At 42.8% G+C, this 23,683-nt stretch overlaps 3 protein-coding genes across 6 annotated transcripts in view; 2 read left to right on the top strand and 1 right to left on the bottom strand.

The window, feature by feature from the left end:
- Positions 1–7,744, top strand: part of LOC107382793 (sodium/hydrogen exchanger 9) — a 124,173-nt gene extending 116,429 nt beyond the window's left edge. For all 3 annotated transcript variants that reach the window (XM_070553166.1, XM_054751216.2, XM_015955098.3), the window contains 2 exons: positions 4,361–4,463; positions 5,040–7,744. In XM_070553166.1, coding sequence (XP_070409267.1) covers positions 4,361–4,463; positions 5,040–5,300 — 364 coding nt within the window. In that variant the 3' untranslated portion in view covers positions 5,301–7,744. The remainder of the gene's footprint in view (positions 1–4,360; positions 4,464–5,039) is intronic.
- A 148-nt stretch (positions 7,745–7,892) lies between these two features.
- Positions 7,893–10,561, bottom strand: chst2b (carbohydrate (N-acetylglucosamine-6-O) sulfotransferase 2b). Its single transcript, XM_015955096.3, has one exon. It carries the CDS (start codon positions 10,033–10,035, stop codon positions 8,638–8,640), a length of 1,398 nt encoding a protein of 465 aa, XP_015810582.1. The 5' UTR covers positions 10,036–10,561; the 3' UTR covers positions 7,893–8,637.
- A 1,575-nt stretch (positions 10,562–12,136) lies between these two features.
- Positions 12,137–23,588, top strand: trpc1 (transient receptor potential cation channel, subfamily C, member 1). 2 transcript variants are annotated; one of them, XM_015955094.3, is made up of 13 exons: positions 12,139–12,675; positions 13,046–13,200; positions 13,366–13,467; positions 13,556–13,758; positions 15,592–15,723; positions 15,847–16,042; positions 16,461–16,797; positions 18,274–18,413; positions 19,170–19,316; positions 21,852–22,039; positions 22,177–22,378; positions 22,795–22,989; positions 23,075–23,588. In XM_015955094.3, exons 1-13 carry the CDS (start codon positions 12,510–12,512, stop codon positions 23,300–23,302), a joined length of 2,391 nt encoding a protein of 796 aa, XP_015810580.1. In that variant the 5' UTR covers positions 12,139–12,509; the 3' UTR covers positions 23,303–23,588. The 2 variants fall into 2 exon arrangements, with proteins under 2 accessions (XP_070409266.1, XP_015810580.1); XM_070553165.1 differs by lacking the exon at positions 23,075–23,588 and having other exon boundaries at positions 12,137–12,675; positions 22,782–22,958.
- The last annotated feature ends 95 nt before the right edge of the window (positions 23,589–23,683 follow it).

Here is a 23,683-nt window from a genome sequence, read left to right as displayed (position 1 = left end):
TCGAGTCCCGCTCAGTCTGTCGCTGTCGTTGTGTCCTTGGGCAAGACACTTAACCCACGTTGCCTGCTGGTGGTGGTCGGAGGGACCGGTGGCGCCAGTGCTCGGCAGCCTCGCCTCTGTCAGTGCGCCCCAGGGCAGCTGTGGCTACATTGTAGCTCATCACCATCAGTGTGTGAATGTGTGTGTGAATGGGTGAATGACTGATTGTGTTGTAAAGCGCCTTGGGGGGTTCTAGGACTCTAGAAGGCGCTATATCAAATACAGGCCATTTACCATTTTACCATTCTTGAGAGTGTCGCTGATGTTGGTGGCTTCACTTCCGTCTAAGTTTATCTGCTGGCAGTAGACGATGTCGCCTTCTACTGGCCACGCCCTCAAGTTTAAAAGTAAGTCAACTAATTAAAAATGTTGTTTTTTTTTTAGATCCAAAGAAGTTATCTATGGTTGGTTAGTTGCTTAGTAGTTGCAGCTTCGGTGGCTAGCGGGTAGTAACTCACCTATATTTTTAATTTAACAGATATATGCACAATTTAAAAAGTAAAAGGCTCGTTATACAGGGAGTGCAGAATTATTAGGCAAGTTGTATTTTTGAGGAATAATTTTATTATTGAACAACAACCATGTTCTCAATGAACCCAAACAACTCATTAATATCAAAGCTGAATGTTTTTGGAAGTGGTTTTTAGTTTGAGCTATTTTAGGGGATATCTGTGTGTGCAGGTGACTATTACTGTGTATAATTATTAGGCAACTTAACAAAAAACAAATATATACCCATTTCAATTATTTATTTTTACCAGTGAAACCAATATAACATCTCCACATACCCAAATATACATTTCTGACATTCAAAAACAATACAAAAACAAATCAGCGACCAATATAGCCACCTTTCTTTGCAAGGACACTCAAAAGCCTGCCATCCATGGATTCTGTCAGTGTTTTGATCTGTTCACCATCAACATTGCGTGCAGCAGCAACCACAGCCTCCCAGACACTGTTCAGAGAGGTGTACTGTTTTCCCTCCTTGTAAATCTCACATTTGATGATGGACCACAGGTTCTCAATGGGGTTCAGATCAGGTGAACAAGGAGGCCATGTCATTAGTTTTTCTTCTTTTATACCCTTTCTTGCCAGCCACGCTGTGGAGTACTTGGACGCGTGTGATGGAGCATTGTCCTGCATGAAAATCAGGTTTTTCTTGAAGGATGCAGACTTCTTCCTGTACCACTGCTTGAAGAAGGTGTCTTCCAGAAACTGGCAGTAGGACTGGGAGTTGAGCTTGACTCCATCCTCAACCCGAAAAGGCCCCACAAGCTCATCTTTGATGATACCAGCCCAAACCAGTACTCCACCTCCACCTTGCTGGCGTCTGAGTCGGACTGGAGCCTTTACCAGTCCAGCCACGGGCCCATCCATCTGGCCCATCAAGACTCACTCTCATTTCATCAGTCCATAAAACCTTAGAAAAATCAGTCTTGAGATATTTCTTGGCCAGTCTTGACGTTTCAGCTTGTGTGTCTTGTTCAGTGGTGGTCGTCTTTCAGCCTTTCTTACCTTGGCCATGTCTCTGAGTATTGCACACCTTGTGCTTTTGGGCACTCCAGTGATGTTGCAGCTCTGAAAGATGGCCAAACTGGTGGCAAGTGGCATCTTGGCAGCTGCACGCTTGACTTTTCTCAGTTCATGGGCAGTTATTTTGCACCTTGGTTTGTCCACACGCTTCTTGCGACCCTGTTGACTATTTTGAATGAAACTCTTGATTGTTCGATGATCACGCTTCAGAAGCTTTGCAATTTTAAGACTGCTGCATCCCTCTGCAAGATATCTCACTATTTTTGACTTTTCTGAGCCTGTCAAGTCCTTCTTTTGACCCATTTTGCCAAAGGAAAGGAAGTTGCCTAATAATTATGCACACCTGATATAGGGTGTTGATGTCATTAGACCACACCCCTTCTCATTACAGAGATGCACATCACCTTAAAATGCTTAATTGGTAGTAGGCTTTCGAGCCTATACAGCTTGGAGTAAGACAACATGCATGAAGAGGATGATGTGGACAAAATACTCATTTGCCTAATAATTCTGCACTCCCTGTATATTTATATTGAAACTAATATGTATAAAATATAATGTTATCTCCCGTGTCACATGACGTTACACGATCGCTGTGGAAGCCACGGTCATGTAATGCAAATCTGTTCCATTTAACCGTTTTCTTTGACCAAGGAAGGACAGTGTCCTCATAAGCAAGGCGCCTGGCCTCGCAAGGCCAGGCGCCTTGACATTGAGAAACACCATATGTTTCTCGGCTGACCAGTGAATGCACTGGAACTCCCCTGGAGGAGATGGGAAGTGGCTGGGGAGAGGGGACTCTGGGCCTCCCTGCTTAGGCTGCTGCCCCCGTGACCCCTAGATAAGCGGAGTAAGATGGATGGATGGATATATTAAAGTATGCCTGGAGGGGTAGAGGGCTTATTTCTAGTCACTAGACATTTTGTTTTGTTCGTTTTTATTTGCAACACCTGAAATTAAGCTTTTCAAAATAACAAAGTCCTTTAATGTGACGTATTCTAGTAATATTGGAAAAGCTGAGATGAAAGGTCAAGAAGAAGAGACGTGGGACGCTTGAGGATATGTGCTGCTTAAGGATGGCCGAGACAGCAACTGAACTACACATCACCTTTACACACACACACACACACACACACACACACGTGTGTACAAGCTGGTAAACATTTAACTCTGACAACAGCCTCCACCTCGTCATCCTCAACTCTTTTTGTGTCTCATTTTAAGACGTTTCTAAAAAAAATCCTGTTAAATAGAACAATGCTGCTCAGAACATCTCGCCTATAAATGGTGCCAAATGAAATCATTTCCTTCTTACCCTGGTTTCTCTGTGCTTTTGCCAGGCTCATCTAATAGTGATGGGAATTCTGGCTCTTTTTAGAGAGCCGGTTCTTTTGGCTCAGCTCACCAAAAAGAGCTGGCTCTTTCGGCTCCCAAGTGGCTCCTCAGATTTTCTGTTGCGTAGAGTACATTTATAACCAAAATAATGCAAAACTATATGTAAAATGATTTACTAATGTAAAAAAATGTAATATATCAAATATTTATCATTTCTATGGATTTAATAACTGAACACTTTAAGAAATCTCCACTTTCCGACTGCTGGCGCTCATTTTCTCACCGTCTTCGTCGCACTCTACTCTCTCTCACTCGCCTTTTTCCTCCTCCTCATTCCCTCTCGTCTCCCTCCACCCGCATGTGCTCTGCTGTGTATCTGTCTGAGTCTGATCCTCCCTCTGACCCGCCCTTACTGCTCTGTGTGTGGACAGTCTGGAGATGTTGACCAGTCGCCTGTAGCTTTCACCAAAGCAAGAGGGGAGGGGGAGGGGAGGGGACGGCTTCCAATGACGAGCCGGTTCCCGTCGTTCACTTCAAAGAGCCGGCTCTTAGAGCCGGTTTGTTCGCCACCGTCACATCACTATCATCTAAGTCTCATGTTGTCCATTACAACCTCAGAGGTACAAAGGTGGCTTTTATCTAGCAGGAACAATGGCGTCAAAGAATATTTTGCCCTTTTTTTTTTCAAAGATAAGTGATTATTAATGAAAATCAACAGAACCTTTATGGCTAAAGCACATTCTGTCATGTTAAATAAAAAGAAGGCCTGTTATAAAGAAGGTTCTATTAACATACGCAGATTGGAGAGACTACAGAGTAGAATCTGATGTTTTAATTTAGTTTTAATCACAAAGCAGAAATAACTAACATAAGATTTCTATCTACTCTGATCCTTAATGATTGTTGTATTAACACTCAAACACCTTTAGAAGCTAATAATGACCTCACTGCTGATTTTAATCAAGGCCACGACTGACCTGATTCCCTAAAACAAGATGGATACTCGTTTATTCTCTTTTTTTAAAAGAATAGATTACGTTTTTATCTCCATCTAACCTTCTTCGCCTTCACTCGTACATTTCCTCCTGGAAAGTGTTTCTTTCTTACAGACATCTATATTAGACACGCTCACAGCTTAGGACACAAAAATAGCTCAAGTTCCTCCAGCTTGAATGACTAACATGCAGTTCTGTTGGGAAAAAGAAAGAAGAGAAGCCAATGGCTTATAGTGACCCCAAAAAGAAATAAACTGACCTGATAAAGAGACAAAGATATGTTTCATTTTATAAGGATACATTGAGAGCGATGTTGGAGAAACGTTTTAAAGATGGTATGTAAAATCAAAGTAAATATCACACAGCCTTGAATAACGACAAGTGGCTATTGTTTATATTTCAGAATAAAAGCATTTATTACTGTTTTAATGACTGGGTGCCTTAACGAGGTGCAGATATTTGAAGCCCATGCTGACACGCGGCGGCCCCCCACTGGCTAACTCGCTGCCACAGTGGTGTGGCGAATTCGCTCAATTCTGCAGCCAGCGTTCGCCGGAGGTAAGACTTCCACACGCTAAACAGATTTCACAGAATACACAGTAACAACTGATTTCTAAGAAAGGTAAAAAAAAAAAAATAAAGTCACATTTTTAGACATTTTATCTTATTTTTAATCTTAGAAGAATAAACATTATTCGAAGCTTCTGATAGAAAATTCCAAGGATTCAAATTCCAGGATTTGAAAAGACCATCTTGACTCGTGGTTGTTGGTTTAACATGCAGGAAACAGCAGAACATCTCGGCTAGTAGAAGCTAACCATTAGCATTAGCAACTCCACCACACAGCAGATCTCTTTTAGGCTTCTGTTATTTGTGGAGATAAAACATCAACATAGCAAACTGAGTCAGTGGTATTTGAACCTTTGCTTACCTTATTAGCAGAGCTTTTTTTTTTACTCTGATCATATTTCAGAATATTTACCTCATTTTAAGCTATTTTTCTAGAGATTTTCTCCCTTTAGACAAATAAATAAGAGAAAATGTCTTAAAAATTTGGCTTTTTTTTTTGTTTGTTAGAAAAACTCCTTTTTTTGCAGTGTAAACAGAAACTTTATTTTATGTTTTGCAATTCAGGATGAGGAGCAGCTTCGTGACACCCACCAGGACAACTCCAGCGTCGGTTTGGAGAAAAGTGAGGTTTCGTCAACAACAAGCGACTCCGATTCAGAGCACCGGGATGATCTGCTAGAAGGAGATTTGGGTCTCGGAACCGGTCCGTCATCGAGGCCCGATTTTCCCAGGGTCTCTTCTAGTTCTGACCTTTCCACCCCAGCTGCGTTAACCCTCACTCCCCCACCTCCCTCTGAGCATGGGGACTCTGGTCAAAGCGCTTGAAAGGAGCTGAGTGGGAGTTAAGAGTTACTGCAGCCACCAAAAGGTCACACCATTTTTTCTCTCATGTATGTGTGTGTACTTGTGCATGTGTGTGTGTGCACTTCCTGTTGCTCTTCTGGGTATATTTTACATGTGAATAGATTTCATGCTACATGGCCACATAAAAGTTGATTTCATCCATATGTTTAATGATAAAAAGGCAGCAGCGTTTCCCTTAATCAGTCAAACTTGTATTTGGTGACATTTTTTTCCTCCTCCTGTTCCAAAAAGGTCCTGATTAAACTTTCATTGCACTGTTTTCTGCCGTTCCCGGTCCCTTTCACCCCTGAGTTTATTCATCAGCTCGCTCCACGACTAGCTCATCGTCCTGCAACGCGACAGAAATATTCCAAAAAGTATTAACCACGCATGAAAAAGAGACTGTTAGGGTGGCAGGTTTCGTCCAAGTCTTTAATTATAGATTGCACTTTGCTGCTTTCTGTGTGTGTCATTGTAAATCTCAGTGCCACCCCCACTGCCTCCCTCCTAGTTGACTCCCTCGACAGCAGAATGGTGGTATGTGCTGCACAAACAACATCTCTGAAGGTTAGGTAGCCTTGTGGACATCGGCATGTTAATGTTTTCAAAGTAAAAGCCTTTCCTTTTGTGAACGGCCGCGTGGACGCACATGTAGAACGCAACTGTTTTTAGGCTTGTGCTGCTGCTAATGTAACCCTTATAACCTCCACAGTTTGCTGTAATCACAAATGGAGCTTGAGAACAGACTGAATCAAAACAATAATGGAGACCTTAAAATATGCCAACATGTTTATGTTTTCGGTTCTGCAGCTTGACTCTTTTTTTTACTTTTGATGCTAATAAACTCGTGTTTGTTATAATTTGACTGTCCACATATGTTCATTGTTCTTATTAAACCAGAAAAACTCATTTTAAAGCACCTCACAGAACGATCAGGGACCATTTTTAAAGGAAAAAGCTGCTCATCACAATTTTTCTACACCTTCATATAATTTTATTTCCTCAGCCGCTTCCTGCCAAGCTTTTCAAATTTAAACTCCAGAAGTTAAAAAAGGATTGCTCAGCCATTCTGAAGAGCACTTCTGTAAACGTTATAATTAGTATCTTACTAAGAGCTTTCTGTTTGGCGAAATAACGTTTACATCCTACGGACTGACGGGCTAATGGCTAGGTGCTGCTAGCGTCAAACAGGTCCAGTCTCCTGTGCAGTCATGCAACATCTTAGTTTTGTACATAAAAAATTAATTATTACAAGAATTTCAGCAAAAAACATGTTTTAATCCCAACCTCTGGAATCACCAGCTGATAATATTTTAGTAAATAATCATATTTACATGTAAATAATGCAAAAACCAAGAGATTGGAGCCGTTTTAAATCGGCAGGAATAAACTTTGGTCTCCATTAGGTTTGTACTCACTGTTATTATTATTTTGTGTTTTTAGACTTTTCTTTAACCCTTGTTTTACTTGTAATTTGCAGCTGGTACATCTGAATTTCCCTGCTGTGCAACAGTAAAGGGTATTTATTTTCTAGCTCATCAGCCCTGTAGAATGTTAACACTATTTCTCCAAACTGGGGCTGTTCCGGAAAGCATAAATTGTAAGACTGTAGTTATTTATAACGTTTTGCACAGAAATTCAATTCTACATTGGCTAAAGTCTCAAAATTTTAAAGGCTTTTACATTAAATATTTTGTCCTTTTCAATAGAATTTAAGCAGAATTTTAATTTCCCTTTTTAATGGAGACCTGCGGAGATTTTATTATTTTTTTTTTTTGTCAGTGCCCATTTTTGGTGTCTGTTTTATTCTCATGAGCAGACATTCATGTGCATGCAGATCACATCAAACCCGTTTTTACCGATAGCTTTGCCTCTGCTACACATAAACAGTGATTACCTGCAACAGAGCGATAGCAAAGACAGGGGAGATGAAAAGTGCCGGAAGGTGAACAAGGCGAGATTACTGTGCTATTCCGGTTTTCCTTCACTCCAAATCTTTTGGGTAAATAAACAGTGTCCAGATTTCCTAAGCCCATCACTATTGGAGTTATTTCCTGCAGCTCAACTAATCCCATATTTAGAGCTGCGGCGTTGCACAGCTACTACAAAACACAAGCTGCTGCTTCATTCCCCGTTTATCAGACATAAAAAGGACTGTTCTGTTTTGAAACTGTTTAAAATCACAGAAGAGCTGCAGGTGTTGGCAGTCAAAAGGTGTGCATATTCACCTGTTGTTAAGAAATGTGTGACTGCTAATAAACATAAAAAAGCGTTGGTTAAGGAAAAACCACGATTCTGACACGTCAGGGTTTCGCCTATTTCCTTCTGAGCGATGCTGACTGTAAACAGGAAGTGTGTTTACCAGACAAACTCTACAGGGCACTTTTAAGTTTTGTAGCTAATGGCAACTAATGGATGACAACGCAGCGGCCCTTCAGGGAGAGAAGCCTGATGTAAAACTCGCTGAACGGTGGCGAAATGAACAAGTTAACAAAACAACTTTAATCTGAGCGATTTGAGAACCGCTTCCCCCGTTTTCCCTCTCGTTTCTGTCAACAATAACACACGAACTGCTTGTTTCCTGTGAACTTTACTGAACTTTCTCAGATCAGGTGTTTTCATAAGAGCAAGCAATTGTAAACATTTGAAATGGTAGAACAGACTGCTCACACCGACAGAGATGTTTCAGCTCCAGAGTTGTGACTATGTCCACAGTGCATGACATCATCATCATCCCCACAAGGACGCTGACAAAATAAAATAAAAACAAAAGAGAAAACCCCGTTTCTTTAAAAACTAAAAAAAGTATTTCAGGACAGCTGCTCTGATGACACCTCCACGTTATGGCACGTCAACAAACCAAGTTACTGATTGTCTCCAACTTCAAACGGACCCTAAAAATAAACATTAATAATGGATTTATTTCTATTTTTTTCTTTTTACCCGCTAGTTTTACGTTTACAGACAGTATGGAGACTGAAAAATTAGATATTTAAAAAATTTTGAACATTCAAAAATAATCTCAAAACATCTACTTTGAAGTGTCACTGAAAGATATGTGAAATGTAGTTTCTGTTATTTTCCTTCAGATTATTCAAGTCCGCAGCCTCGCATCATCAAACGTATCCAGTATAAAAGAGTCGACCGAGAAAAAAAATAAAAGCATGATACATTCCAAATGTGGCCAGTGGAGCTCCTCAAACACTGAAAAGTAAAGCTTTGATTCCACAATAAGAGGGAACGGCACTCGATGAGAAATGGACATTAAATTAGGTCTTTGGTGGTGAGGATGTTTGATTGGGTTTTTTTTTTTTCATTTTCACAATTTGGAGCGAGTCAGTAAGGATTTGCTCAAGTCCTTGGCCTCCCCTGCTGTTCTCACTCTTTCGTAGCCCAGAACAGACATGGAGTGGTGGCAGTAGTCCTCCACTTGTTTGATCTGCTGAATGCTCAGCACCGTTCTCCACGCGCTAGCGGCTTGTGTGGCGTTCCTGGAGGAGACGATGAACGGCTTCGAGGAAGAGCTGGAGCCGCTGGTCATGTTGAGAGCAAACAGCTCGATGTCGTGGTTGTTGGTGAGGTTGGCAAAGCGGTAGATGCTCCTCAGCGTCTTCACCGGGTTTTCCACCAGGTCTTCGTACCGCACCGCCATGTACTTCCCCTTCAGCCAGCTGGGCGGGTTTAAAGCAGTCCTTAAGGTCCTGGAGGTGCGGTCGCAGATCACCTCCATGGCTCCGATGGAGTGATAGTCGGAGCCGTCCTTCTTATTGGCTTTGTGGCCCGGATCCACAAAAGGTATCCGTCGAAGTTTAGGGTCCCTGCTGCGAACCACCTGTAAGTTCTCCCTGATCAGGCCGTGTCTAGACTTAATCCTGGAGTTAGCGACGGCCCGCGGGTCTCTAACCAAATGTATCACCTTCAAATCCAAGGATGGATCCTCCATTAAAGGAGCCAGCACGTTTACATCCAGGATACGCACCCCTTTAATGACTATGGTGTTATATTTGAGGCACTCCTCCTCCAGAAGTCTAAGGCTTTGAGGGGGGCACTTTTTACACACCTTATCATCCACCATCCCCACCACCTCCTTCCTGTAGGCTGAGCAGAGGGGATAGGAGCACACCACTTTATTCAGGGTGGCCCCAAACAGTCCCAAGGAGGTGAAATTCTTGCCTCCGGGGCTGTTATAAAGTTGGAAAACAGACAGATCACAGCGATACAAGGAGCTAAGCATGTCTCTGGCTGCCCCTTGTAAAGACACGGCGTCGCCAGGGTAAAGCTTCTGCCAGATGTGCCACATGGGCTCATACAAAAAGAACACTTCTGGATTTTGGTTGAAAAGCTCCCCGAAAAAGGACGAGCCCGACCTCCAGGTGGTCAGGACGTAGATGAGCTGTCTCTTTTTGGCCAGAGAGGGCCTGTAAAGGAAGCGAATGTCAGATCTGCTCTGATAAGTGGTGCTCCTCATCTGATGGTTGCACTGCTGTGGCTCCTTGGTCCATTTATAATTAGCCAAATTGAGCATGGTGAGGACCAGCAGTAGGAAATAGGCCATAAACAACACAATCCTCTTTCTGCGGAGCACTTTCATCACGATCCCAGGCTGTGCTATTATCTTGGTGTGGTTCCTGTAGGTTTTGAGCTTCCTCCCAAAGCCAGCATCCTTCTCCCAAGGCGCTGTCAACTTCAGTGGTTGATGGTATTGTTTGCCTCTCATCTGTGCCCCTGGAGTGTGGCTCCCACCGCTGGACAAAGCTCTACATTGAAAATGCACCAACGCTCTGTAGAGTGTGTGTATGGGGGGGCTGCACTGGGAATAAATTCCCAGTACAGAAGCGGGTGATTAGGTAATATATTCCCCTCCTATTCGGCAGCACGATTTCCAGTTTTCACTGCACTGCGCAATGCTCTTCATGGGAGCGATGGGGGACAGACGCCTTCTTTAAGTTGTCCATAGTGGCGTTGCAGTGATTCAGCGGTGTGGCCCGTGTTCACAACAAAAAAGGGGACGCCTTCATTGTAACAGACGCCCTGCTTCTTCTTCTCGTCCATGCTCAGCAGAAGCATCTCTGCGCAGCAAACATCCTGAGGATCCGTGCAGCTCCGCTCAGACGCAACATGGAGCGCGTTTCCTCCGCAGCGCGCTTAAATCATGTCGGGATGTTAACGAGAAGCGCCTGGGTCCGCAGTCACGGCTTCCCGAGCTACTCCAGGGCTCGTCTAACTAATACAAACCGAGCAGATTCAATCAGAAAGCAAGAGGACATGCGTCCCGCCCTTAGAGAGCGCCTATTGGGCGCGGGGCGTGACGTAGCGCGGCATCGAGCCTCGCTATTGGCTCTGCCGCCCGCCCGTGAAGTGGAAGCTACAGAAATGGTTGAATGCTGTTATTATGAGATGGAGAGCTCGCAGTCTAACCACCTCCACCCATCCGTTTTTGGAACACGAGCGAAACAGAAATCGCTTTGATGAAACATTTTTAATTTAGTTTTTTTGCTTTTCAAAGCCACAATTCACCACGCTGCTGTCTCAAGGATCGACGCCCCGTTTAAATCCAACATCTAGTCCAAGTTCTGTAATTATGTGGATCTCTCCACAAACTGCAGGGTTGAATCAATATTTTAAATTAAATTAATTTTTTCCCTAATTTTTGCCTCTATAGGTTTTCCCAGATCCATAAAAAGGAAAAAGCTAACCGACATCACAGTTAAAGAGAATGTTTAATCTAGAAAACACACAAGTTAATTAGTGATGCGGTGATAATAATGGGAAAATAGTCATTTGGAGGAAAAATTGTAGTCCATGTGCTGAAGAACCCACGTGATTTATTGATATAAAATCATATTCATAAAAAGATTGCCTGTTTTGGATTACTGGCTCAACTGAAAAGAAAAAAACTATACAAATATCTCAAACATTTTATATCATTGCCATGATTTAGTCATACATTTCATTCATCATTGTTATTTGTCAGGTGTTATCTATCAGTGTTATTAATTTAACTCACCAATTGCTTTGACATAATTTGTTGTTTTTACATTTGATTTAAATACAGCTGTGTTACTGGGGGAATAGGGAAGTCTGTTAGTCTAGAGCATTTTTGATGAAAATGAGAACAATGCCAATGCAGCTGCCGTTTCTGCACCAGCTAAGCAATAAGGTGGATTCAGATAATGCAATTTCTAAATCACAAAGGGCATTTGAAAGAAATCTGGATCAGGAGAATATGTTTTGACAAAAATCCCATTGTTATTCAAGGAAAATGCTCAAACAGTTTATTCCAAAATACGTCTTAATTATATAATGTTATACTATTATTGCATGATTTGATACATGTTTTGTAAAAATACAGTTCCACATTCTGTAAAAATAAAAGAACAGCAGATCTCTCCATCCCACAGATGCTCGTTTTGCATTGATCCAATGTTTTTTAATTAAAGCTTTGTGCACACTCCCCTCTACTGGACTGACGCTTCAAAAGCTCACAGAATCGGACTCTTTAGTAAAAAGATCTGTAATAATCTGTATTCAAATTAATTTTCTTCAACATAGTAATACCCGTTAAAACACCAAAAACATCTTATTAAGGAAAAACATAAATTAACAAAGTCGTTTTATGTTGTTTTGTTCTGTCATTCTATTATAAAGCTAAAATGAAGTCTAGTATATTTTGTCTACAGAAGCATGTTTCCTGTTCATCCTAAATAATTAGCTATTTTTGCTTCATGTAGGAGGTTTGGCCCGTTTATGATCAATGAACACAACAGACTGTTACGTAATCATGACTCACCGCTGCCCTGCGCGTGCGAGACACGCCAGCGCGCGCGTGGAGGTGGGCACATGCGCAGTAGCATCCTTGGCCATCAGCATCAGGACCACTAAACGTCTACGGAGAGAAGATGGTGCATGTAAACACGGCGAAGGAAGTGACAGCGTCACCCTATCGGACCGTGGCCGCGGTTGTCGTCGACTAACGCGTTGTTTGAAGTCGAAAAAACGAGCATTAAAATATTTTTTTGCTAGAAAAACAGCGTGCGGGGACATGCGACGGTGTTAGCAAAGCTTATCGATTTAGCCTCAATGACGACGGTTGGAAAGCTCCGCGGCGCTCCGTCAGGCTTCAGAAGGATTCCTCCGCTGTCAGCTCACATGACGGGCTTCTTTGTGTGATGGTCGCCGCTTTCTAGTGGGATGCACATCAGTGCTTGGCCGTACTCGCTCTCCGTCGTCATGGCAGCTCTGTACCAGGGTACGGACGCCTCCTCTCCGGACAAATTCCTGGCCCTGAAAGACGTGAGGGAAGTTAAGGAGGAAACGACGCTGGATGAGAAGCTCTTCCTCCTGGCATGCGAGAAGGGTTTGTTAACATTTCTTCACATTTTAATATTGTTATTTTAATTCAGTTTAACGTAAAGCATAATTTTGACCTTATTTGTACACGTGTCTCATTTTTTAGGCGAGTTTTTCATTGCTGAAGCTCAGAATGCTTCACAGGGGAAGGATGCTTTAAGCGTAAAGCCAGTCCCTGTTACTGTGGCCATATAAAGTCTGTGTAAACACATGTGCGCAGCTGAGACTGTCCTTTGAGGGAGATGTTATTGTTACACAAGATTAAAGGGGCAGCTGGAGCCAAGCATGCTTTGTTACTACCTCCAGTGTGAGAGTGAGTCCTGGTGTTTGAGTGTAGAAGAAGGAGCTAAATTCACCACGAATGTGCATTTCCCCAGGTGACTACTACATGGTGAAGAAGCTGCTTGAGGAGAACCGACACGGCGAGCTCAACGTCAACTGCGTGGATGTTCTGGGAAGAGATGCGGTGACCATCGCCATCGAGAACGAGAATCTAGACATCCTGCAGCTTCTTCTTGAGTATGGTTGCCAGGTAACCAACACACAGGCATCACTTTAAGCCTTGCATTATAAGTATGATCTTTTCACATATTAGGTGTGTGTGTGTGTGTGTGTGTGTGTGTGTGTGTGTGTGTGTGTGTGTGTGTGTGTGTGTGTGTGTGTGTGTGTGTGTGTGTGTGTGTGTGTGTGTGAGAAGACAACAGATGCCTTGTTGGTAGCCATAGACTCAGAGGTGGTGGGAGCTGTGGACATCCTTCTCAACCACAGACCGAGGCGATCCTCAAAGCCGTCTATCGCAGTGAGTCTCCTCTTGTGACCTCTCTAAAACAACCGAATAATGTTTTTATTTTTGAACAATATTTTAGATATGTTTTATTTTGTCTTAGAAACTAATGCAGCGGATTCAGAACCCAGAGTATTCCACCACCATGGACGTGGCTCCAGTCATCCTGGCAGCACACAGGAACAACTACGAGATCCTGACGATGCTGCTGAAGCAGGACATCTCGCTTCCCCGGCCACATGCAGTTGGCTGTGAATGCATGCTATGCAATGCTAAAAACAAGAAGGACAGCTTAAGACACTCCAGGTACAGGCCCAAAGGATCCTACAGAAACAATATGCCAGAGATCATTGTTTCAGTGAGAGCTAGCAAGTGTTTTTGTTGCATCTACAAAGAAATTATTTATGCAAAAGCCTTTTAGAGATGCTTTTAGCTGTTATTACAGCATAATCCGTGTTCCACAGAGAATAGCTAATGGACTTTATAATCGTTCTTTAGTTATCTAGCATCAGCGAGCCAGTTTTATTGATTTTTTTTTTTTACATCGCCGTTTATTTTACGTTCAAATGTAAAATTCATTCAGAGTTTTTATACAAACAAAACAGGAAAACAGTGTTATCTTCAGACAAACATAGACACTTATTCCATCTTGGGTTTGCAGATGAGAATTTTCTGATCTCTTCTCTTCCACTGGGCTGTTTTCTTCTTCCACCCACACAAAGCACAACGATCCTTCCACAGTCTCTGCAAAGCACAGATTATGAAGCAAACACAAATAAATCAGCCAGAAAATGGATTGTTATGCCTATTTAATCCGCTCTGTTGCGTTTACTTCTACAGTAAGTGAATGCAATCCTGTGCATTAAGCTAAAAGCAAGTTATTGAAATATTATATAACCTCAAAGTCGTCACATGACGTGAATTAAACAGCAGGCTGTTTTTGATATGTAAATAAAAGCTAAAAATTCTATTTTTAAGTTATTAAGTGCAGAAGGAGCTCAGTGACACATCTATAACTTTTTATATTTATGCTGGAAAGCTTGATTTGTGACACCTTTGTCTTTAATGTACCAGAAAAGTGTTCTGTTGCATTCAAACCAGGCAGCTTACTTGGAATATTCTGCCTTATTTTACAGCTGTGAAATGAAGACATTCGTTAATGGTCCACAGCCTTTTATGGATCAGGAATATTTAAGATAATCATGCAAAGAACAAACAAAATTCAGCTCATAACAAAAAAGTTTCATAATTAAAAAGTTATTCAAGGTGTCACATGGAACACGAGTACCAAAGCAACATCTAGTGTGCGGAGGTTTGCAGCCGATATGTGAAATGTTTTATGTGGGTCCATCTGGTGTAGGCTTCACCTAAACTCACTCTGGTTTTAGATCTTTTATGGTCGCTCCTCTTCTGAGAAGAATAACGACATCTTCTGGGCTCACCCGGGAGGAGGGGGGTCTTTACCCGAGACAAAAATAGCACAAGGTGACCAGTAAACAGTGTCAGGTGGTCTGTATGTCTCACAGATACACAACTCTGCACCAAAATGGTGGTGATGTTGAACATTCTGCTCAATTTTCTGGCTTTTAGTCAGACTCAGACTTGTTCTGTGTGCACACAAAGCGGTACAAGTGATAATGCTGCTGGAATTCATGATTTTATCCTTCTCAGCAGCAGCACTGCAGGTGCTCTCCATGTCCAAAATGTGCGTAAGCCAGGTCCTCAGTCAACTTAAAGTTGCGCACATTTTTCCGCTAAGTTTTCTGTCATAAATCCCAAAGTTTGTGTGGAAAGTTGCTTACGCAGTTTTCCGAACCCGTTTTGTGCGTAAGCAAGCTTGATAAATGAGGCCCCGGGTGTTTTCACGAGATCTTGTGGGTCATTCAGAATGAAGGCAGTAAAAAGTGCTGCCACCTAGCAGTCGGAGATCTAATTGCACCACACAAAAGACAAACAGTAAATATTTACACGTCAATTCTCAACAAAAAATAATTTATACTGGTTTTAAATATTGATTCTATATCGTACCCCAAAGTATCGAGTGTATCTATTTTCATTCATCCCTATTACCCTTTATATACATAAATATATGGTATACTGTTATTTCTACCATTTTAACCAACTTCTGTTTATTTTCAGGTTCCGCCTGGACATCTACCGCTGCTTGTCGAGTCCTTCCCTCATCATGCTGACCGAGGAGGATCCTATTCTCAGAGCGTTTGAGCTCAGTGCAGACCTAAAGGAGCTCAGCCTGGTGGAGGTGGAGTTCAGGTGAATCTCTGAGCATCCAGTGGAACAATCCCACGGACATGTATACAGGAAGTTAATGCAGAGATATCAGCGAAAGGCAAAAGCCTTTACGGACTCTGACGGCGTCTAATTTATTCTCTGCAGGAACGACTATGACGAGCTGGCCAAGCAGTGCAAGATGTTTGCCAAGGATCTGCTGGCTCAGGCTCGGAACTCCCGGGAGCTGGAGGTGATCCTTAATCACACCTCTAGCGAGGATCATGTTGATAAGAGAGGCCTGCTGGAGGAGCGCATGAACCTTAGCCGGCTTAAACTGGCCATCAAGTACAACCAGAAAGAGGTCAGTTAGTGAAAGTCTGCAAATTGTAATAAATGTCAGCAGATAAAAGGATCTCGGCTTTCATTTAGTGTATACCTAAAATCTGATGGAGGTCAAAATAAAAGATTAATGATCTGCTATGTAGTGTGCTTGCTGTGAGATTTAACAGCTCCTGTAGAACATTATGTGCTTGTTTTTGGGAAATCAGCTCAATGTACTTACTTCCAGCGACAAACTGAAGCTTTAAATACAACGAAGCTGGATCATTTACAGCCGGGGTGGCTGGAACAGGATGGCTTGTAGAATATAGTTTCCAGCAGGAGGAACGATATCAGCTTCACATATCAGCATGCACATTTATGCAAAAATCAGTAAAAATAAACAACTAAAAAATGTTCTTTTTGAGTAAAAGTTCTCCTCTGTTGTTTTCTCCTGCCAGTTTGTGGCCCAGTCCAACTGTCAGCAGTTCCTCAACACCGTCTGGTTTGGAGAAATGGCCAGCTACCGGCGCAAACACACCTGCCTGAAGATGGGCACGGTTTCCAGCGTGGCGCTGCTCTGGCCGCTGCTCTCCGTCTGCTACCTTCTGGTGCCGCGCTCTCGAGTCGGCCAGATCATCCACACACCGTTCGTCAAGTTCATCATCCACAGCGCCTCCTACATGACCTTCCTGCTGCTGCTCAACCTTTACTGTTTGGTGTACAACGAGCAAAAGAAAAACCTGATGGGCCCGGCGCTGGAGATGATCGACTACCTCCTGATCCTCTGGATCCTAGGTCAGCCTCTTATGCCATAAGGATCTGATTTCTATTGCTGAATACTTGTTGCTCTTTTAGAAGTATAAACAGGAGAAGAATCCAGCCCTACAGACCATAACATAATTGAAAGTCCTGCACGGTGCAGCAAAAATGAGAGATTCCTGTTAAGGTCTGCCCAAAGTCCATTATCTGTAATTCTATCTGGAGTCTGAGAAAAATGGCTGTTTTTATATTATGTGGGAAAAAACTCTTACTTGACTGAATTTCATCTGTCTTCTTTCTCCTCTGGGGCCCGTCTAATTGCTGGTATTGCATGATTATCAACAGCAGCTCTTTTCTTATGGCGATGACGTAGCCGTTAGAAATGGGCCGCCTCTCTCTGGAGAGACACCTCCCTACCTTCCCCGTCTGCCAAGAAACCATTATCATCCACTTTAGGCCTGTTAATGGCTCTGGCTGCTTGCTGGGATGTTTGGGAGTGGTTGTAAAAAGCAACCACTTCTTTGTTTCACCGTCCTGATGATAATCCATCACATCAAAACAGCCTGACAGTTAATACCAGCATGTAGGAGCTATTAACTTGTGTTATTAAATGCTGTGATAAGAGGCTTAGTGCTGTTCAGTTAATTCCAGAAAGGTGGAAAGAGGTCATTGTGACATGCTGGAACTTAAAAATTCCCTAGAAAAGTTGTTTTTATTATTTGTTTTTCCCAAAAGATGTGACGTTTGCTTTCCTGCTGCTTCAACAAACCATCCAGGTGGAGTTTAAAGGGAAAAGCGTTGTAATAACTCCAGCATCCTCGTGCAATCAGGATCCACCCCGTGTGGGTCGGATGTGCACTGCCAACAATCACTAGTCGAAGCAGCTTTTTATTTTTTATTTTGTTCACTATTGTTCTCTTGTTCTGTTCCTTTCCTCTCATCTTTCACTTCACTAACTAAGTAAGATGCCTCGCATTAATGGGGAAATCAGACGCTGAGAGACTGTGTGTGTGCGTGGGTGCATGTGTGCGTGCGTGGGTGCGTGCGTGCGTGCGTGTGTGTGTGTGTGTGTGTGTGTGTGTGTGTGTGTGTGTGTGTGTGTGTGTGTGTGTGTGTGTGTGTGATTTGATATCTGTGTCGTATCACAAACATGAGTGGGTTGAGGAGCAGTTGATGACTTTTCTCTTCCAGAGATTGTATCTTCTTTGTGGATTTCCCGCTAAAACCACAGAAATGATGAATTTCTGAATCAGAGCTTCCACATATTTTCCTCATCTTCACATGGATTCTGTTTCTACACTAAAAGACGCTTTCACTCATCGTTATTAAATTCCACGCACCTCCCTAATCTCACTGGTGACACATTTTTACCACCGATTTCCCAAGGGCTCCTCTCTGAGAGGATGACTTATGGTTGAGTCTGGAAAGGATTTTTAAAATATTCCAGATGACATCAGAACTGATTCTTCCAGTCGTGAGTGTGGGTGGTGATGAGTTTCTGCCACCCTGTAGGAATGGTGTGGTCCGACGTGAAGCGTCTGTGGTACGAAGGGCTGGAGGACTTCCTGGAAGAGTCGAGGAACCAGCTGAGCTTTGTGATGAACTCGCTTTACCTGGCCACCTTCGCTCTCAAGATAGTCGCTCACAGCAAGGTACTCACACTCTCACAAGACAGATCGATGCATTTACTCTTTCTTCACTGCTTGATTGAGGAGTAAAAGGATCCGTTTCAACAAACCTACGTCCCAAACAATTCTGATCTGAGAAAGCTCCTTAGATGAAGTGAAGAATCCCATCAGATCTAAGGATTTTTGAATGACTGCAGCTGTACGCCAACATGCATGTGGTTGTTCTGCAGAGCTATGACGCTGCCCCTAAGTGGCAGCAGACAGCAACAACACAGTGTCTGAGAAGCACCGTGGTGCATTGTGGGAGTCACCGGAGTGACAGCTGAGCAAATAAAAAAGTCTAATCAGGCTGCAGACGTGCACACAAGGATGTTATGATTTAAACATTCATAACTGGATTTAAAATAATTAGGTCTGATTATATTCTACAGTTCATGTCCATTACTTTTTGCTCTTGCTTTATTTTTTATGTTAGCGATCTTAAGAATTGATTCGGGTAGAACCCCTATAGGTTTGTTCAGTTACAATCTCACAACGTGTGATAGAAAATGCTAACAAATCCTGCTCTACATAGAAATAACACAAAAGTCACACACACAAAAAACAGTCAAATATATCAGTTTATACCAAAAAAAGGTAGTTTTTATCCTTTGCAGGTGGAAAGTTTGAGTTTTTTGTAGTTTGGATGTACTTCAAAAATTTCTGTGAAATATAAAAGCAATGATAATATCCTCAAAGCCACTCAGCTTTACGGTGAATGTGTTTTTACTTCATTTGCAGTTCTGTGAGAAGGTACTAGAGAGGAAGAACTGGGACGCCTTCCATCCCATCCTGGTGGCTGAAGGACTCTTTGCTTTTGCTAATGTTCTGAGTTACCTGCGACTGTTCTTCATGTACACCACCAGCTCCATTCTGGGGCCGCTACAGGTGAGAAAGAAACATCCAGTGGGCTTCAAACGAGGTCTCGTACTTATGTAACGCTTATGAAACTAGCTTTTTACTTTAGTTGGTCACACAAACACACTGAAGCCTCCCACTCTCTCCTGCTGTCTGTGAATGGGAAGATTTCAGGGCAAGCCCACTGAACATGACGCCAGATGATAACATTACAAGCGCGCACACACACACACACACACACACACACACACACACACACAGCCTAAAACTGGAGATGATGGTGAGTCCACGGCTGGACTTCTGTCCAGATCTGGCAGCCTGCAGGGACTTTGGCCAGTCTAGCAGTCAGTGTGCACAAAGGAAACTGTCAATAAAAATAGTGAGCTGCATCAAGAACCCTCTCAACTCTGGAAACTTTTATATCATTGAAATTATGTCATTCTGACGTTTTTTCAAAGCTAAATAGCTTCATTTCAGGCTTTTTAGCTACAAACACCCTCAACACAACCTGCAAGCTTGCATACAATTAGCTTTTTTTTAGCTAGCCCTTACAGGAATGTCATCTAAATGTAGATCGGCTTCTTTGTAGATCAATAAAATAATTTAGCAGTATACAATTTCTCTGTTATTTAATGAGTTTATTATAAAAAAAGTCAGAAATCTGGTATGTGTTATTTTCATTTGGGCTTGTTCACAATTTGTTCGCCCTAAGTGTTTATTTTTTTAATTAAATCACAAGTCCATGCACAACCAGACAGCTGCATTAGCAATTTATAAAATCAGTCATCATCTACGTTTCTGCTGGCAGGCTGGAGGTTTCTATCCCCACACGGGTGTCCTGTGTTACGTAACGCAGCCTTACTGTTTGTAGGGATGCTTTCCTGTCATTAACTCTGGGTCTGCCTGTGGTTGGCTTATAAAACACAAAGTCTGCACAGTAGATGGTTAATGAGCATGCTGCAGCTTAAATCTCTGTTCTCCCTGTCTTCTGAGCTCCGCTAGCGCCGTCACATCGCCGCCCGCCTCGGCGGGATGGAAAAATAGTTAGAAATGGATGTTTTCTCGTTTGCACTCATATGGCAGACACACCTCTCCACCGGAGCACATGCGCCCACATTTCAGCACAGCCGTGATATCTGACCAGGCCAGGATTCCACCCAGCTGCTCTCAGACACAGACACACACACACACACACACACACACACACACACACACACACACCTACATAGACGGTGACTCACGACTATGGGGGCTGTAGAAAGTTTCTCCGAATCTACTTCTGAAGATTCCTGATCATAAATCTGCAGGGTAGCAACTCCTGCTGAGTTTGGAAAGAGTGTGTCTCACTCCTGACCCAGACTAACCCTCACTGCCGTCATCCATCCATCCATGACCACACAATGGGATGTTGCATCATTTTATAATTCCTTTTAAATAATTTTCCCAATTTTCCCACTAAAACATCCTGTTCTCAGCCTTGTTTATCTGCATGTTGGTGTACTTAAGCTGCACATGAGACCGCCCTCTGTCTGTGCTGTTGCTAAGCTGGGCTTTTGATCAGGTTCACAAGCAGGGGCGCGACCTCGACCTCCTAAATCACACGCGTGTATAGTGGTGGAAGAATACACAGGAGGAGTTTACACATGACAAGAGGATGAATCACCCTCCTGCTCCAACAAGCTGCCGGGGTTTCAACTCAAACACGCTGGTGGTCATTATACCTGAGGTGGTCGCACTGGACACACTGTACGCTTGTCTGAGCATCATTCCAAACGGAGAAACACCTCAGGTTTATAAATAGTGGCTTTTCAGTAGTCTGGGAGCCATCTTTTAGGCTTCCTTCATGTTTCTCCATTTTCAGTGGCGTGAGAGCCATCCAGCTGCCACGTTTGATCACTTTTCTGCTTCCTTGTGTGTTTCTAAGCCAAAGTTAAACACAAAATAAGCTAGAAATGGTCAAAAAAAGTGACAAAATAAACTATTTTGGCAGCCAGGGAGCAAATTATCTGGGATAGAAATGTCAGTGTGCTCCAAAAAGATAAGTAAGTTTAAAATATTGAGTTTATGAACTCATAACGCTTTAGGAAGTATTAATGCAAATAATGATTGTTCTAGGAAAATAATCAGAAATTACCTGTAATATTAAGGTAGTTTAAATATGTGTTAAAGTTAGTAAAAAATGGGGTTAGAAACTGGAATGTTTGCACAACAACAGAGCCAGCAGCATTACTGGTTTTACAGCTATAAATCTATAATTATTGACATGAAAGCATTTGGACTAAATGGCTAACATGCATAATGATCTTTGATTTGATTGATTGATTAGTCACACTAGAGCAGCAGGCATGTCCAAAGTGTGGCCCAGGGGCCATTTGCAGCCCTCAGAGTTGGTGTACATCAACACTTTTTTACATTTTTAGGTTCTGATTTATACTGACATGTCTATTTAAGACTTTTTGAGCAGTACAAATAATTATAATGATTTTTATCATTTGAGATTCTTGCAGCTCGGTTTTTACTTGATCGTGGACACTAGCCTAACAGACGAATCTCCACGTCCCACAGATCTCCATGGGTCAGATGCTGCAGGAGTTTGGGAAATTCCTGGGCCTCTTCCTGCTGGTGCTGTTCTCCTTCACTATCGGGCTCACCCAGCTCTACGGGAAAGACCTCAAAGACCCGAACACAAACACAACAAACAAGGACTGCGAGGGCATCTTCTGTCAGCAGCAGAGCAACGATGCGTTCCACACGTATGACCCCACCTGTTCTTTTACATGTGATCTGAGTAAAGAAGGTTTATTGTGCCTTCTGAGGAACCTAAACACGGATTAATGGTGTCAAAGTCTCTCTAAACTGAGAAAATGATGCAGTTTCTTCCCCATTCCAGGTTTATGGGGACCTGCTACGCTCTATTCTGGTACATCTTCTCCTTGGCTCACGTTGCGCTCTTCGTCACCCGGATCAGCTACACAGAGGAGCTGCGCTCCTTTGTCGGAGCCTTGATCATCGGCACATACAACATTGTGGTGGTTATTGTGCTGACCAAGCTGCTGGTGGCCATGCTGCATAAAAGCTTCAGACAAATCGCTGTAAGTTCACACCGCTTATGGCTTAGCGGTGCGTGTCACTTGTTGCTTTGGGTTATTTGAGTTTACCTTGGAGCTGAAATGTCTCACAGATGTTTAAATAGTTTCTTTGGAACCACACCGGTGGTTGTCTGCCTGCACTGAACAATTGTGTGGTTTTCATTAGATTAAAGTTGTGCTTTTGTACTTTAAGCAGCAATCTAGAGTTTTCCCCTTTTCAGGAAATATGGATGATCTTTTAGATGAGAGGCGTTGCTTCCAGCTGTAATCACGGAAGTAAGGAGAGAAGCTTAAGGTGCAATACATGTTTCTGCCTCTAGATGGTGCCCTCTGAGAAAACCTCCAGATTTCTGCTTTAAGGTTTGTTTCCACACAGCCTTGAGTTGGTTTTAGTGAATTCTCATAGTTTGTTTTTTCAGAACCACGAGGATAAAGAGTGGAAGTTTGCCCGAGCCAAACTGTGGCTCAGCTACTTCGACGACAAATGTACTCTGCCTCCACCTTTTAACATCCTCCCTTCGCCCAAAACCATCTGTTACCTGGTGACCAGTTTGAGGAAGTGGATCTGTTCACACACATCTAAAGGCAAAGTGAAGAGGCAAAACAGCCTCAAGGTAAAAAGGCACTCAAAATAACTGATCAATGTTTTATTTTAAATAAATGACCACCCTCCCATGAGTCTGAACCATTTTCATGCAGGAGTGGAGGAACCTGAAGCAGAAGCGTGACGAGAACTACCAGAAGATCATGTGCTGCCTGGTTCACCGTTACCTGACCTCCACGAGGCAGAAGATGCAGAGCATGGACCAGGCCACCGTGGAGAATCTCAACGACCTGCGCCAAGACCTGTCCAAGTTTCGCAACGAGATGAGGGACCTACTGGGCTTCCGTACATCCAAATACGCCATGTTCTACCCGAGGAGCTAAGAAAAAAAACTCTGCTTCTTGTTTGTCTGGGATGCTGTTCAGCACGAAGCATGTGCAAAAAATAATAATCATAATCCTCAAAGACAGACCTTCCCAAGCCCCCAGACTCAGGCCTGCTCTCTGTTATTCAGCTATTTAACCCTGTTTTTGTAAATATAAAAAGCCGTTCTTTTCAACAGGATAAAGAATAAAACGTTTATGGCAAATTTGGGCTTTTGGGGGGAATTTAAGTTAATAAAAACTGAGAATTTTTCCTCTGAGATTAATAAAGTATCTTTGAATTGAATTTGTGCAGGAGATGTTAGTTTAAAAGGTTTTCAGCCACAGCAGGTCTGAAAGGCAGGAAACGGCCCTGTCTTTGGTGTTCGAGTCCATGTTCGA

Source organism: Nothobranchius furzeri, chromosome 7, assembly GCF_043380555.1.
Source record: "Nothobranchius furzeri strain GRZ-AD chromosome 7, NfurGRZ-RIMD1, whole genome shotgun sequence".
NCBI classification, from domain to species: Eukaryota; Metazoa; Chordata; class Actinopteri; order Cyprinodontiformes; family Nothobranchiidae; genus Nothobranchius; species Nothobranchius furzeri.
This window is presented reverse-complemented; position numbering and strand designations above follow the sequence as displayed.

Bases quoted from the DNA above. Each gene is read 5' to 3' on its own strand.
- chst2b (XM_015955096.3), bottom strand. From the start codon at position 10,035: ATGAGAGGCAAACAATACCATCAACCACTGAAGTTGACAGCGCCTTGG.
- trpc1 (XM_015955094.3), top strand. From the start codon at position 12,510: ATGCACATCAGTGCTTGGCCGTACTCGCTCTCCGTCGTCATGGCAGCT. The intron at 13,759-15,591 runs GTACAGGCCCAA...GTTTATTTTCAG, and splicing joins GACAGCTTAAGACACTCCAG to GTTCCGCCTGGACATCTACC. The intron at 18,414-19,169 runs GTACTCACACTC...CTTCATTTGCAG, and splicing joins AGATAGTCGCTCACAGCAAG to TTCTGTGAGAAGGTACTAGA.